Source organism: Limulus polyphemus, unplaced genomic scaffold, assembly GCF_000517525.1.
Source record: "Limulus polyphemus unplaced genomic scaffold, Limulus_polyphemus-2.1.2 Scaffold1549, whole genome shotgun sequence".
NCBI lineage: Eukaryota > Metazoa > Arthropoda > Merostomata > Xiphosura > Limulidae > Limulus > Limulus polyphemus.
In genome coordinates, this window is record NW_013667159.1 from 136,212 (window position 1) to 152,768 (window position 16,557).

Sequence of the window (16,557 nt, forward strand, 5' to 3'; positions counted from 1 at the left end):
ACGTTATTGTAGCCTATATAATGTGTAAAGTTTAGTATACTCTAATCCCTTATAGTAATGGCACACGACGAGACACACATTCGGCATGTAAGGCTGTTTGAATACAAGAAGGGAAAAATACCTCTGTAGCCACAAAGAATATCAAAGAAGTTTATGGAAATGTTTTGAACGTTCGAAAGTGTCAACGATGGTTCAGAAAATTTATTTCAGGTGACTTTAGCCTTAAAAACTGTGATGGCAGGGGCTGACATGTTGGAATTGATATTGATGCTCTGAAGACGCTTGTTGAGTCTAACCCAAGGCAACATGCTCGTGAAATGGCTCTGAAATTGCATGTTTCTCATGAAACAATACGTAAATATCTAAGGAATATGTGAAAACTCCACATAGGTGTTTGGGTGCCTCACGTGTGAACGTTGCTTCGTCTCTTCTGTCGCGTAATGCGCATGAATCAATTTTGGACAGAATTGTCACTGATGATGAAAAATGGATTCTCTATGCGAATATTAAACGCCAAAAATAATGACTCACTCCTAGACAAAAACCACTTCCGACCCCAAAACCTGGACTCCGTCCGTAGAAAGTGATGCTTCGCATTTGGTGGGACATCAAAGGAGTAATTGATTTGGAACTCCTCAATCCAAAGCGAACTGTCAATCCAAAGATCTATAGTCAGCAACTGGAACGTTTAAATCAAGCCCTTCATCACAAACGCCTTTCACTCGTCAATCGGAAAGGTGTTCTTCTTCTCCACGACAATGCACGTCCACATGTGGCACGTTTGACACAACACAAGATTATGGAGTTGGGTTGGGAAGTTCTCCCCCACCAACCATATTCTCCAGATATGGCACCATCAGATTACCATCTTTTTTGTTCTCTGCAACACCATCTTAATGGGAAAATGTATGGAAATGTGGAAGGTGTCAAAGAGGTCATAGATATGTTTTTTGTTTGAAAGCCAAGTGATTTCTTTAATCAGGGCATTAACAACCTGATTGTAAGATGGAAAAGCATCATCGATAGGAATGGAGACTTTTTCATTAAATAAATGTTTTATTTTGATATATAAGTTGTTAGGGTTTTTCATTTTAAAAAAAGGCGACATTAATTTCTTGACGACCTAATAGAATAATGGCCAGGTGGTTAGGGAGCACCAGCTATCTCAATGTAAGAAGTAAAACGCTTTGGGGGCGTTATAATGTGACGGTAATTACCACTATTTGAAATTTGGAACTTTATAGTGTGACCTGCCCAAAGGGAAAGCTGTTGAAGAGAGGGTAATTTCTAGCAGAGAATTGTTGATCCTTCTTTATATAAAATAGCCCCAAATATTACTGGCCTCTCCCACTAACTGGACAAAAAAAAATGGTGTTTGCTGGTTGCTACTGATTACTTCATCAAAGACCCGGCATGGCCAGGTGGTTAGGGAGCTCGACTCGCAATCTGCGGGTTCGAATCCCAGTCCCACCAAACATGCTCGCCCTTTCAGCCGTGGGGGCGTTATAATATGTCGGTCAATCCCACTATTCGTTGGTAAAAGAGTATTCCAAGAGTTGGCGGTGGGTGGTGATGACTAGATGCCTTCCCTGTCGTCTTACACTGCTAAAATAGGGATGGCTAGCGCAAATAGCCCTCGTGTAGCTTTGCGCAAAATTCAAAAAACAAATAAACAAACCTAATAGAATAAAATGTTTACTATCAACACACTACATGTTGGCCAAATATGATGTAAGAGGTGTTAAACGATGATTTAGTTTGTAATTTCTCAAGAAATATGTAGCTTTTATTCCTATCCATTAGAAAATTATTTCGTCATACGTTATTTTAATATTTACTGCGAACATTGTTTTACATTCTTTTCTACCAAAACTAAAGTTTTCCTATTTATTAAATTTTCATTTAAGATACTGATCGGAGAAAGCCTTGGCTTTTTTATGGTCAAGCATCAAATACTGTTAACGATAACATCAACAATCAATTTCTTTATGGTCATTTACCGTTTACAGTAATATCTGTTATAATAATACTCAGTTTTTGTCTGTCCTGAAAATGCGCGCGCACTTAATTTCAACGGATGTAAACAAAAGGCGGATATAAATATACTTTAGTAGAGGTTTTGTACAACAACATATTAAAAGCTTATCTAAGTTTTTAAAAGGGTCTTGGAATAACATTTTAAGTTTATTTATTGATAGTATTAAGTACGGTAAAGTTTAGCCCTAACTAAAGTAAAGCAAAAAACGTCCACAAGTTACAGTGTTAATTTATCTCTTTATCAAATATAGGCCGTACATAATAAAGGCTTGACTAATTTTAGGCGTAAGACAAGTGGACTTATTTATATTTCGGTGTCTGCGTTTAGAATTATTTTGTATTATTCTAGTAACCCTTTATTTAAAAAGAACTATTACAATAAAAATACTGATTGGACCGCAAATTGATTGGACCATCAACACCTGTTCTCCTGATAAGTTTCAAAGTGTTAAATGTTATACTTTATGTTATGCTTGCGAAATTTTAACATTTTATGTATGGTTACCAATAAACGGCTGGTATTCCACAGCTGGCCTCCAAAACCATGGTTTTTCACTTGCAACATCTCTGTACTTAAAGGTTGTTTAAAGATAGATCAATTTGGTGAACCTGCTTGTATTAAAAGAGTGAATTATACTATTTTATAAGCTAAGTGTTGGGAAAGTTGCCTTTTATTCTCGAAGTGGCATTTTCCTTGGTTACTTGGTTAATTAAACAAATCTAAGTCACCAACAGGGACTGGCCAGTGTCTTTTTGATCATTATAATTAAGTGTCCCTCTGCAAAACAAAAGTTTGGAATCAGTGGTATATAAAGTTTGATTATACTCTTTACGACAGCTGTGTCTTATTAAACTGTTTCTAAACAACAAATTATATTAAAAAAAGGTAAGTTAAGTCTTAATAACTTTTTTTTCTCATATACTATAATTCAAAAAATATCAATATTTTAAATAATTTTGAGTTACTTGAGACTACTGTAGTTAGTTATTTTGTTAATACTAGGCTGAGCTTGCGATAGTTGTTTGACCGTTGCGGTTGCTATTCTCGTGTCGAGCAGCGATTTACATTAAAATAATAAACAATAAAATGCATAAAAGAATAGCTTAGGTTGCTGCCTACCTGTAGTTTGTGTTCGAAATTATAGATGGCGCCACGCTACCTGGACTGCATAATTGGAGAGCCTGTGCTCCTCGGGCATGTAATCATAACTTACAACTACAACTATAACAAACTGAAATCTGCCCCACACAGTAGACAACTTGTAACTAAAATCACAACAGTAACGTATGTTGGGTCAACAGACTGAAAACTGCCTCACACAGTAGACAACTTGTAACTAACATCACAACAGTAACGTATGTTGGGTCAACAGACTGAAAACTGCCTCACACAGTAGACAACTTGTAACTAAAATCACAACAGTAACGTATGTTGGGTCAACAGACTGAAAACTGCCTCACACAGTAGACAACTTGTAACTAACATCACAACAGTAATGTATGTTGGTTCAACAAACTGAAAACTGCCCCACACAGTAAACAATTTGTAACTAACATCACAACAGTAACGTATGTTGGGTTAACAAACTGCCTCACACAGTAAACAACCTGTAAATAAAATTACAATAGTTAGGTATGTTGGGTCAACAGACTGAAAACTGCCTCACACAGTAGACAACCTGTAAATAAAATCACAACAGTAACGTATGTTGGGTCAACAAACTGAAAACTGCCTCACACAGTAAACAACTTGTAACTAAAATCACAACAGTAACGTATGTTGGGTTAACAAACTGAAAACTGCCTCACACAGTAAACAACCTGTAAATAAAATCACAACATTAACGTATGTTGGGTCAACAAACTGAAAACTGCCACACGTGATAGGTGACTTAAAATATTTGGTTCATTTCGGATATTATCGCAAAGCTACACAATAGGTGTTTGCTTTAGTCTTCCCTAATTTTGAACTGGTAGACTAGAGCAGTGGTTGTCAATCTATAGTTCGGCGCTTTCTTCTGATTCGACAGTCGAATGGTTGCATATTTGCGGAAAGAAAGCGGCAGAATAATGGTCTGCCAAGGTACAATTTTAATCAGGTGGTCAGCGAAAATTACAGGACTAGAGAGAAGGCAGTACCCTCCACCATTTGTTAGACTGCTCTCGAATAGTGGGACATGACAGTCAGTCACCCTTATAATTTATAACGCGCCCACAGCTGGAGCGCGATATTCTTTTATGCAGCAACCACCAGGTCACGACCTAAAAGAAAGTTCATTTCAACCTGTAAAGAAACAATAAAACTTCCCAAGTATACTTTTGTCAACATAGAAGCTTACAAAACCCACTGAAATTGTACAATAAACATCTTTATTCATAAGGTGATATGAGTTTTCTGTGTGTAACATTAGCAGGATATAGTATTATACAATGATGCTACAAAGCTCCCCCATGGATTTAATCGCGTGCACAACAGCATGATTTCCTGCCATATTTTACGACAGACATCTGACGACTTTCGATTTTTTTTTCTTTCGGTTAGGTAGGTAGAGTAGAACGTACTAGGGTATATTGATCTGATGTACGAATCTTGCACTTGAAACCGCTGGTGAATAACCGTACATCAGTAGTGTATTCTCTGTTATTTTACAATATCTTTATGTAGTTTTTGTAAGTGGAAGAGACTGCTATAAAATCTGAAGTGTACGTTAAAAACCTCACAGATACCAGAGTTTATTATCTTCGCGTTGATTTCTTCGAAAGGGGTTCGAATGCCGCTTGGAGTGGTCACCTGTTTTAACCACTGGCACCACTATACAGTAATGTGTTGTCTGTCAGTCACTCACTAGATATTAAAATGGCGTCACATAAGTGACGCTTAACAATTTGTACTGTTGTCACGTCAGTAAAACGTGCACGTGCCGTGAATCACGAAAAGAATTATGCACTCTGCAGGCTACAATACAGCATGACATATAAGCTTCAAAAGCAAGAAATAAACGTGTTTGTTACTCTTAATTTTGGTTTTATTTACTCTTGAAACAGAACACTTTCGGGGACCCTGCGGAAGTACACCTAGTAAATATACAGGTTTTATATATACATGTTTCTCGGGGATCTTAATAAGCTCCGCCCACCTCTTTGTATTTGTTTTGGATTCGACATTATTCCTTAAGTCTCATTACACTAGATATATATATATATAAATAAGAACGTTTGAGTATACTTTAATGCAAATTTTTCGTTCCTTTTTAACTTATTTCTTTGTTGTTCTTTAATAATGAGGAATAAAATTAGATTAAAAATTTGTGGCTGCGTTGTTTGTATATAACGTGTTTTTTTTTGTTGTTGTTGTTGTTTGTATTTTAGGTTATTTACACTTTGAATACCCGGCTGGATGACCAAGATGTTTTGATTCAGTCTCTTAAAGAAGCCCATGAGGAACGAATACAACAACTGATGACAGAAACTCGATACAGGATCTCTTACTACAAAGCAAAGGTTTTAAAGCCATTCGTCACTGCTAGAATATTTAGTTTAAACCCTTACTGTTATTTAATAATGTATAATATTATTATCAATAACACGATTTTATATGGGTAAAATTTTACAAGACCTCCACGAGGCAAGTGAAATTATGTTGTTTGATTGTAAAGTGATGATTTGAACTCATTGTGTGTGTGTGTGTGTATACGTCACGATTTTTCGTACCGTTGTTACACAAATTATCACAAACTTTCATCACTCGGATCACTCCCTTCTTCCGGTGAAAATAATGCGGATAACTTATGTGTCAAGACCAGTGGTTTGGATATTTGTCCAAAGCTACACAATGGGCATCTCTGCTCTAACCATTGCGGCTATCGACACCAGATTGCTAACGTTAGAAGCACTGGTAACACAAGCCTACGATGGTTTTATTGTCTTGACATTTTTACATGTTTTACAGTAATTCCTCTACGCTGAATCCGAAAATGATATTCATTTTTCTCCATCAGGTACTAATTTTTCACAAAACATCGTAACGCAATACACAAAAGAGAGACCACAACATGTAGTTTTGAGACTAAAAGACGTATATTTCACACAAAGAAATCAGGATGAATGATGATGCATATTCGTTTGACATCAATGTTCTTTCCTTTTCTTCAGTTTGTTTGCATTTTTGTTAACAAACATAATAATAATAAATTTTCTTTGTGGTAAGCGAAATGATACGTTGGTCTAAGTAAGAGGTTTTTTACTCCCGATTTATAAAAAATCCTTACGCGATAGAAAAAATTATTATTGTTTTCGAAATCTGCGTAGCTGAATTATGGGAAATCCGTTATTAAAACCAAAAAACTGTTATGAATTTCAAATTCTCAGGTCTGTGTAAAAAACGCCACTGCGGGTATCGACACCAGATTGTTAACGTTATAAACCCTGATAATTATCGCTTAACCACCGGAGGGGAGGATTAAGTGGAAAACGTAATGAGTGATAGAATAATAATAAGTGGATTTACGTATTGCAGAAATAAATTCAATAATTAAAATTCCCAACGATTTTTAAACTGATATTTATTACAAAAATAAACTATCCACAAATATTTAATGGAATAAGTGCAAGCTTAAATATGTTAATAATAGCAACCAGTAAGGTCGAAAATATAACTGCTAAGTATACCTGTAAATGTCGTAGGCTGAATTTCACCAAGCAACATTCATAACAATACAGATATAAGTAATAAGTCACAAGATGTATTTGTTCTGTATTTCCGATTGTAAACTGAAAAAACAATTAAAATTGAAGTCTTGTCATATCTATCAAGAAGTGCTGTGTCGATGTTTCACACTATGAGATAACTAAAATCTGGCTAAGAAAAAGTGCACGTTTATCCGATGTTTTCTACTACAAAAAGGCCCGGCATGGCCGGGTGGTTAGGGCGCTTGTCTCACAACCTGCGGGTCGCGGGTTCGAATTCCCGTTACACCGAACATGCTCGCCCTTTCAGCCGTAGGTGCGTTATAAGGTGACGGTCAATCCCACTATTCATTGGTAAAAAAGAGTAGCCCAAGAGCTGGCGGTAGGTGGTGATAACTAGCTGCCTTCCCTGCTAAATTAGGGACGGCTAGCGTAGAAAGCCCTCGTGTAGTTTTGCGTGAAGTTCATAACAAACAAACAAACCTACTACAAATCCTTTTATATAGAGTAAGAAAAAGTGCACGTTTATTTGATGTTTTCTTCTACAAAGTACGTAAAATCTGGCTATATCCGAGGTGAGTCCGTTTATTATGAGGGGAGAATAAATGTGGACTGCAACAGCTTTTTTGAAAACTTGTTTGAAATATGCATGATTATACCTAACCAGTAACAGTGACCAGTTGGAGACACTTCAAAATTCTGCTGCATAGTTACACACCTACAATCCTACTCAGTTTTGATGTCTTTGGATTATATCAAGCTATCCATTTTTAATAGAGTATTGAAAATTTAGTCGGATTTCATTGTCTTTACCAGAAATAATAATTAACGTAGCACACATCTCTATAGATCACTCGATGAACACCATTTCCGTTTTGGAAATGATATTTACAAAAAATATAAGAGAATTACACATTAGCTGAATATTGGCAGTTCTTTGCGTGCATACCATAGAAACAGAAGCTTTCAAATTCTGGCATAGCCAGATGGTTAGGGTGTTGGACTCGTAACCTGTGGGTCACCGGATCGAAACCCGTCACCAAATATGCTCGCCCTTTCAGCGGTGAAGGCGCTTAATGTGACGGTCAATTTCACTATTCGTTGGTAAAAGAGTAGCCCAATTTCGATGACGAGGAACCCACTTTGAGACTAATAATGGCTGGAGACGGCTTGAATGGGTAATGAAGAAAAACTTTAATATAAGTTTAACGTGATGATGACAAAACCTTGTCGAAACGTTGTACATTTGCTGTTATGTTAAACTTATATTAAAGTTTTTCTTCATTACCCATTCGAGTAGCCCAATATTTAGCGGTGGGTGGTGTTGGCTATCTACATTTCCTGTAGTATATCCTTTCAAAATTACAGACACCTGGAGTAGCTTTACTCGAAAATTAAACAAACAGAGGGTGTCGACATACGGAAAGAACAAACAGACTTTGCTCCACAAATATGGTATCTAGAATGAATCTCGAAAACTAAAACACATTATTAACACAACACTAGAATATTCTGGAGAAAACAGAAGCTTGCAGTTTTTAAATGTAACTCTTACTATCAAAGGACAGAAAAATGATAGACATACAACTAACTTTGCAAAAAAACGTCTTTTTTTTACATTATGAAACGAGATACTTTAATTGGGGAACTCAAAAGGATAAACTTTTCCAGTTAAGAAGCTATCGTTGAAGTCTTTAAACATCTTGAAATGTTCCATTTCTAGAATTACTATCTTAAACAGTTGACATATTCTGTTTTAAGATAATACTAAAACGATAATCCTGAATCTTACAAAAGAATATCAGATATAACGACTCTTGTTATTCCATGTATCTGTGACATGTCTGTTCCCCAGGTGGATGACACAAAATAAAACAACTGCATGGTAAAACCATTATCTGCACGTGTGCGCTAGGCCATGCAGGGGTAAAGCTAAACAAGGAAGCTAACAGTTTCACAAGAGAAACCCCTATATCAAATCTCCTGTTTTTTGTTGTTGTTTTTCTCTTTCACAGCTATAGCAGAGCTTCGAAACGTATATGACGATATGGGTCATCTACTCACAAAATCGTTGTTCATTTCATAAAGTGTTTAGTAATCACAAAAATCTATATTGACAGTCACAGGCAATGCCTCTTTGAACGGCAACATATAGAATCAGAATCACTGCGAAGTTGAAACTGACGAAATAGTTAAGGTCTTAACGATGACCCTCAAAATATGCATTGTTGCTTTTAGGCCTCCCTCTCTCTGCTTCTTAACTAATGTAGTTTTGAAAGTTTGGATATCAACAAATTACCTTTTTTTAAACCGCTTTCCATGTTTTTATAACACGCACTTAGATGACAGAGTAGAAAAAGTAAAATATTTGGATCGATTTCACAAGATCTGAAGTGATGAAGAGACTGTTGGGCAGTCGCAGAACAACTAAGTGTTGAGAGAAGCAATAAGAGAAAAAAATCACCTTGTAGCGTAAATACGTGCTTCGCGTATTTTAAATTTTGCTGTCTATAACACACGCACTAAAAGCTTTGAATCAAGCGAAATATGCGCTCAGTTATTTTTCAAAAAGCATTGGAAGAAGGTCGAAACATAGCAGAATAATCGTGCCTGCTATATAGATATATCTTTTGTAAACAGGAGAGAATATCTCCCAGGAAATGTTGGCTGTTATCTTGTAGTTAGCCTGCCTGACTATGAATCTGAAGATCAGTGGCTCGCGTCCCGTTAGCGCCATATCACACTTCTCACTTTGGAACCGTGGGTGCGTTATAACAGTAACGATCAAATCCCACTTTTCGATTAGAATAGCCCAAGAGTTAAAAATATAGATTGCTGTTCATTTACATTTTGTAAGGTTTCAGTATGCACCAAAATCATGTTGCATTTGTCTGCCATGTTTTACCTACATTTCCCAATATGTTTAGCAAGGAGTTGTTAAAGATCTCTGATGTCTTCATGTAATCTTATTGGTCAGTTTCTTTCCTGTTGTCTTTTCATCATTACAATGAAGTGTTTTTTTCTTTCTTACGAAATAATCTTCTACAAGCCATTTCGAAATACAATCATTGGTCCATATAACGGATGACGATCTCACTTGTAGGCCATTCAGTGGGATTTTATTTAACCGAAAGACCCAACTTAAATCTATGCTTGTTTCGGCTTTAATGCATGTCTTGTGGTAATCTAACCTTTTCATCCTTTCAGCCTGTGATCAAATCATGAAAACCTCGCTCACCAAGCAAGTGCTCTACCAACTGAGCTAAAGGGTTAATTGCACTTTTGCACAGCTCAAACTATCACATTGTCATTAATTAGTACAAATGTTTCTTGCTTAAATAATGTGAAGAGAAGATCAGTAAATCGTCTATATGTACCACTATAATCTTTGGCGGATACAACATCGCATTCATTATATGGAATGCTTTTTATTTCATTTGTGCATCTCTTTATAAGTACACTAAGTTCATTAAAATGCTCTCCTTCGTTGGAATATGCCACAGATAGTTCACAGTGTTAAAATGTTTCCTTCCTACTAAGCGTTTTCAACTCACTCGGCAGGGTGTAAGTTAGGTTAATTTTGTAGTTGAATTGTTTGAAGACAGATGCAACAGGAACTACTATACAGTTAACGCAGCAGTGGGTGGTTGTGATTTGTGTAATTTGTGCAAACGTTGCCACATGCTATTAAACAGTCCTGTGTTTTTCACTTTGTTCCCTAAGTTTGGAGTGAAATTATTAAACGTGAATTTAATTTTTCTTTCTTCTGCCCCTGATTAATTGCCAATTGATTTTACCATGTCAAAAATCTGTACAAATAAGTTAAAATGTAAATTTCTCTTAAATAAACTCTTTACAACTTTCTAAATACCTTATGGATTTTGATTTTAATATCCTTCAGTTTTGCTTGCCTAATGAATTTGGGTAATGGAGTAAACAAATTCATAAAAACATGAATTGTAGTTTTGTGTGAGCGCCATCTATTGACAAATATAAATAACGATTCATAAGGTTTATTAATTGTACAAAAACTATCCAATCTGTATATATGTACCACATATTAATTATATGAAAACACATAATGAAACTTCTTTCAGAGCTTAATTTTTTGAATACATGTTTTAATAATTGATATTGAACCAAATAAAATAGTTTATTTTTTGACATCTCTTGATTTCCTTTTTTATTTAAAATAACAAAACTTTATTAAAATAAAATTCTTTTTTATCTTTGTTATATGCAGGCAAATCATGAAGGAGAACTTCGAGGTAAAGTTAAGGAGTTGGAAACTCTTCTAAAAGAAGAAAAGTGCAAGAAAGCTGATGTAGAAGAACAACTCCACCTACTAGAGGAGAAACAATTGGCAAGAGAACAAGAGGAGGGTGAAACTTCTCAGAAACTTGCTCGATTATCTCAGGAATTTGAAGATGCTAAAAACGATCTGCAGGTTAAACTGAAAGAATATGAGATTCTTCATCAGGAACTCTTACGTGAAAAAGACTCTTCTCTTGGAATGTTACATAACCAGTATGAAAAGGATATGCAGAACATTGTCCATGACCAAAATAAACACTTTGAATCGGTAAACAACAATATTGTAAGCGAATTAGATAAAGCCTACGAAAATATTAAAGACTTGAAAGATCAGTGTGAACAACTGAAATTTGAAAATGTTCAAATAAAACAAGATTTTGAGCTAGAACTTACAAAACAGCTCGATGATTTACAGTCTGAAAAGGAAGAACTTAAATGTTATTTTGAATCAAATATAAAAAAATTAAAATCATACTATCAAGAGGAATTAGGAAAATTAAGCAAGGAAGAAAATCTAATTAAAACTCAGTCTTTTGTTAAGTGGGAGCAGGAAACCTTGGACAAACAAAAACAACTTGAATCAGGAATTGATGAATTGCTACATAAGCTAGAAGAAAATGAAAAACAAACAGAAAAGTAAGATTTTGCTCTTTTCTATAGAGAGTTACTATTAACTAGTAATTTGAATTGTTTCATAATATTAGTTCTATAATTATAACTCTGTGTGTTATGTGTTTCAGTAGAAACTGTTCGTATATACAATAGTGTTTTTCTTCAATCTTGTTATTCTGCCTTTAAATATTTTGCTTACTAAAGTGTGAATTTAAATCATTTATCTAATCTATGTACAAAATTATAATTCCTTTGTTATTTTCAAACATAAATCTGTTAATTTTTCAACAGTGAATGAAATTGTATGTTTTCATTGATGTGTAGGTTTATCTGATGATTACCTCGATAAAAGCCATCATGATTTTCTCTTTCATATCTGTTGGATTGAGAAAAGTAAATGTGTGTTTGATGTTTTATGTATAGCTATTTTAGTTAGTTACTGTTATCCTTTACACATGAAGAAGACAGGTCAGTTGCCAATAGTTTAAAATTTTGTACAATTTGTTTTTAAGAGGTTTATGTAAAAGAAACGCTGTCCTAATTTTTAAGCCCTAAAGACAAATATAAATTATAGAAGGCATCCTCAGTCTTCTTGCCATTGTAGTCTTGGAAAGATAAATTGATATATTCCTTCTATCACATTTGTTGTAGAAATTTATATTTAAGTACATATTATACTGATTAAAACCATTGAGAAAAATATATATAAATTAACCATTTTAAAATAAAAGACTTAAAATAATGTTTTTTTTTTACATTGTATAGAGTCACTTAATTATATTAATACTTGCGTACAGTCTAATTAACATGACATATATATTTATTGACATTGATTTCTGCCATTTGTTGGGTATAGCAAATGGAATAGGCTGGAAATAGAAGACAGTTTACAATAGGAAACTATTGAAAATTTATGTTTTAGCTTTTATGTTGATTAATTATAAACCTTAGGACATTTTGTTTGGTATTTTATAAAGATATTCATTTATTTTAATAGATTTTATAGTTTTACACTGTTACTAGACGTTGACCAAGAACAAATTAATCTAATGTCTTTGATAGATTTTTTTAACTGTAAGTTAGATAAAATATTGAGGGTGTAATTTGTGTCTGATACCATGTATATATACATAGGTAAAGATACATAATTTTCAGTTTTATCTTTGTAGTTATATTGCTGAAAACAATCAATTGAAAGAAAAAATTGAAAGCAAAGTAAAACACATTAAACTTCTGGAGGATCAGGTAAATATTTTACAAAATAACTCATTTTATTGATTTAATTGAGCTTATCCAAACTAAATATGTAACTCTTGTGCAATTCATTTCAAATTGTCACTCACATTTGTAATTTACTTTTTTTCATTTAACATAAAATTGCTTTTTTTTACACATTGCATTGTAAGATTATAATTTGTATTTGGTTTAAGAAAATATTTACTGTTTGAAGTGACTACATATGCTGTATGGATTGTAATTATGCTTTGAAAAACTGTATGTTATCAATTTAACAGCAAAATATTTGTTTAAAAATGTATGTGTATCACATCTTTGACAAACTATAAGAACAAAAAGTTTATTAGCAAGATTTATTCAAAATACATAATAGCATTTTAGAAAACAAGTAACTAAAGGTGTTATTTTTCCAAAGACTCTATTATACTGATATAACTTACATTTAGATTTCTCACCTGTTGTTTAATATTATATTTATTGTGAAGATGTGTTGTTATTACCTGGTTAGGTATCACAAAAAAGTTTATTTGTTCTACAGAATTACAAACATATTTTTATAATTGAATATTACTTCTTAGATGACAAAAAGCAAAGAGGAGCTACTGAAACTTACACCTCGACTAAAACACTCAGAAGCAGCATTAAATCAACTGAAAAATTCCTGCACAACACACACACAGGACTTGTTGGCCAAAACACGTAAGTAGAATACCCTTTTTAGATTTATTATCATTCATGGTCTTTTTTATTGTCCAATGTATGTAGAAACATTCTACAGATCAGGGTTAATAAGTTCTTGGACATTTTAGTATTTTAAGTCCTTTATAATAAATTAAACTATGTATATATACATCTAATATAGTTAGAAAATAATGCTAATCTAAAGTAGCACCAGAAATTTTCTACTATTCTTTACAAATAGTTTTAATCCCTGACATATGCTTAGAAGTCACCATACCATTGAATTAGTAACACCATTTCTTCTGGATTAAACATAATAGCCTGTCCTCCATTAAAATACAATTGGATGTCAAGCAATCTTCTGTACCCATGGCTTGAACCCAAGTACCTCAGTCCACATTAGTGTTATATGTACATGAGACTAATGCTGTACCAAACTGAACTACCAAAACACATATCACTAGTGCAGATAACTCTCATTCTGATCGTTATAATATCCACCTACTCAATCAAGCCTTATTCTTGCATCTACAACACAACTTGGCCACTTTAAACATACATGCAAATCTTTATGTGGAGTGAACTCTGAGTTTTAATACCTTCAACACGTGTCCTATATTTTTACTGTCTGCAGAGTTCTTTATGAAATGTCTTCTGGATTTATGTATTTCAAACCTCTAACAATCTTGAAACCCCTTGTGGTATTCATGGATAGAACCAATTCCCCAAAAAATGTCAGATAGAATATTTTGCAATAACTGTGTGTGTGTGTGTTTTTATAGCAAAGCCATATTGGGCTGTCTGCTGTGCTATCCACTGAGGATAATCAAACCTTCGATTTTAGTGTTGTAAATCCATAGACTTACTGCTGTCTCACCTGTGAACTCTACAATAACAGCAGAGTTTGCCCAGAAAATTTACAATGGTTTTTGTGAGAGAGACAGTTAGACTGATATTTCTCTATAGTGTGTAAATAATGAACCTGGCACATTTGGAACAAATTAATATAATCTTCATTGAGACAATAAAGAGAAAAGCAGTAATCATACCAACTGGTGTTTAATAATGGTTGGAGATGGCTTGAATGGGTAATGAAGAAAAACGTTAATATAAGTTTAACATAACAGCAAATGTACAACATTTCGACAAGGTTTTGTCATCATTATTAATCTCAAAGTGGGTACTTTGTCATCGAATTTGAAACTGGTGTTTAGTCTTACCACCTCCTCTATCTCAGGGATGAATGCTCTAAAATTAAACAGGATAATCCCCCCAAAAAGAAAGCATGCCCTTCTTGTGAGTTGATTAATGGAGAACTGAACCAAGACAACATGCTCAAACCTAGAATTTTAACATGCTTTAATTTGTCCAGTGGATAGCATCACCTTGTGACCTCTATTCCTTGAGAGTATTTGTTGACAGTCGACACCAACATTGCCCAGCAAAAGATATTCCAATTTTAACCAATCATTCAACCAAGATGCTTTATTTAATACTGAAATATCCATGTGGGCAGAGGAGATGTTACCTACTAAAAATAATGAAGTAACTAGAACAAAGTAATGTTAGCAACTTTCTGTACCATGAGTTGCTTCATTGATAGTGCTGAAGCTATATAGTTATAAAAATTGGAATGATTTCTATGTCACTATAGAAAGTATACAACACATGATATTCCTACATATCACACCTCTAACATCCTGCTGATCCCTTCTCTTCTCCAATGAAAACATATCAAGAGTTTTCAATCTATCCTTGTACATTAACCCTCAAAATCTGGAGTCATACTGTTAGCTGTGCTCTGAACTCTCTTAAATATGATGACCATAACAGAACACAATCCATATAGGGTCTAAACAGCATCTTATACAGTGAACCAATGATCTCCTTTGATTTATATTCAGTATTTCTATGTGTACAATGAAAGTCCTGTTTACATTATGATTAGCCGATATACATTTTCCAGAAACCTATAGAGATTTTAGCTATCCTCGTATCTTTTCCCTCATCAACTTCACCTAGAGTTTCCCTAACAAGACCATAAGAGTAATTAATGTGATGATAAGCAATATATTAAGATTGAAAGGTCTCTTCCAGGTGTTAGCTCAGCTGAGTAAATAGTGTAAACTTCTTCAACAACTGAGTCAAAGATCTGCACAAGTGATTTAATTAACCATCTGCTCAGTTCATATAGCAATAGTGATAAAATGATTACTACCTGATAACCAGAATAAGGATTCAAGACATTTAAGAAATCTGTTGTAATCAAAGTTTGAGCCCAGGTTCCTTGGTTAATCCTAGTGCTCTGTACTCTGCAACTAATATTATATAACTTCTCAACTTAACCACTACAGTATCAGTATGTAATGCACCATTTCCAAAAACTCAGTATAGATAAGTCTAACCTAAACATTTTAAATATCAAAAGGATATGGTTAGGAAACTGATTGTACAGCAGCATGTTGATACAATTAAGGGCTCATAACTTTATATTGTTTATGTTTTGTAGATTTTTGGTAACATTTAAAATCATCTAAATTATGGTGATGGCTTTATGTCATCTGCCCTCTCTTCAAATATTTCAAGCAAAATAAACCTATAGTCATATTCACAATAGCTGCTTTAGCATATGTTAGTTAATTACTTGTACCTTATGACTTTTTTTTTTCTTAAATAATAGAAAGTTCTACATAGCGTATATGTGTTGTGGGACAGAAAATGAAAGAGATTCAACTCAGAATTAGTAAAGATGCTCTGTCTTCTTTCTCATGTCTTTCATATTTGGTCTTCAGTTTTATTATGCAATATCTGTGGCATATGTAGAAAAATGATCATTTAGAATTCCTGTCTTTTTTAAAACCTACCTGATTTAATTAATTTTTATGTTTCAAGAACTTAACTTGAAATTGTTTGTTTGTTTTTTGAATTTCGTGCAAAGCTACATGAGGGCTATCTGCACTAGCCATCCCTAATTTAGCAGTGTAAGTCTAG

The 16,557-nt window shown here is 34.0% G+C and overlaps 1 protein-coding gene across 6 annotated transcripts in view; it reads left to right on the forward strand.

Moving 5' to 3' along the window:
- LOC106464052 (protein FAM184A-like) overlaps window positions 1-16,557 on the forward strand; it is a 128,267-nt gene that overhangs the window by 71,092 nt on the left and 40,618 nt on the right. For all 6 annotated transcript variants that reach the window (XR_002611626.1, XM_022391712.1, XM_022391713.1 and 3 more), the window contains exons 2-5: window positions 5,407-5,538; window positions 10,967-11,673; window positions 12,819-12,894; window positions 13,464-13,584. Coding sequence is in view for 5 of the 6 variants with exons in the window: in XM_022391712.1 (XP_022247420.1) it covers window positions 5,407-5,538; window positions 10,967-11,673; window positions 12,819-12,894; window positions 13,464-13,584 (1,036 nt within the window). In the remaining variant the exon portion in view is untranslated. The remainder of the gene's footprint in view (window positions 1-5,406; window positions 5,539-10,966; window positions 11,674-12,818; window positions 12,895-13,463; window positions 13,585-16,557) is intronic.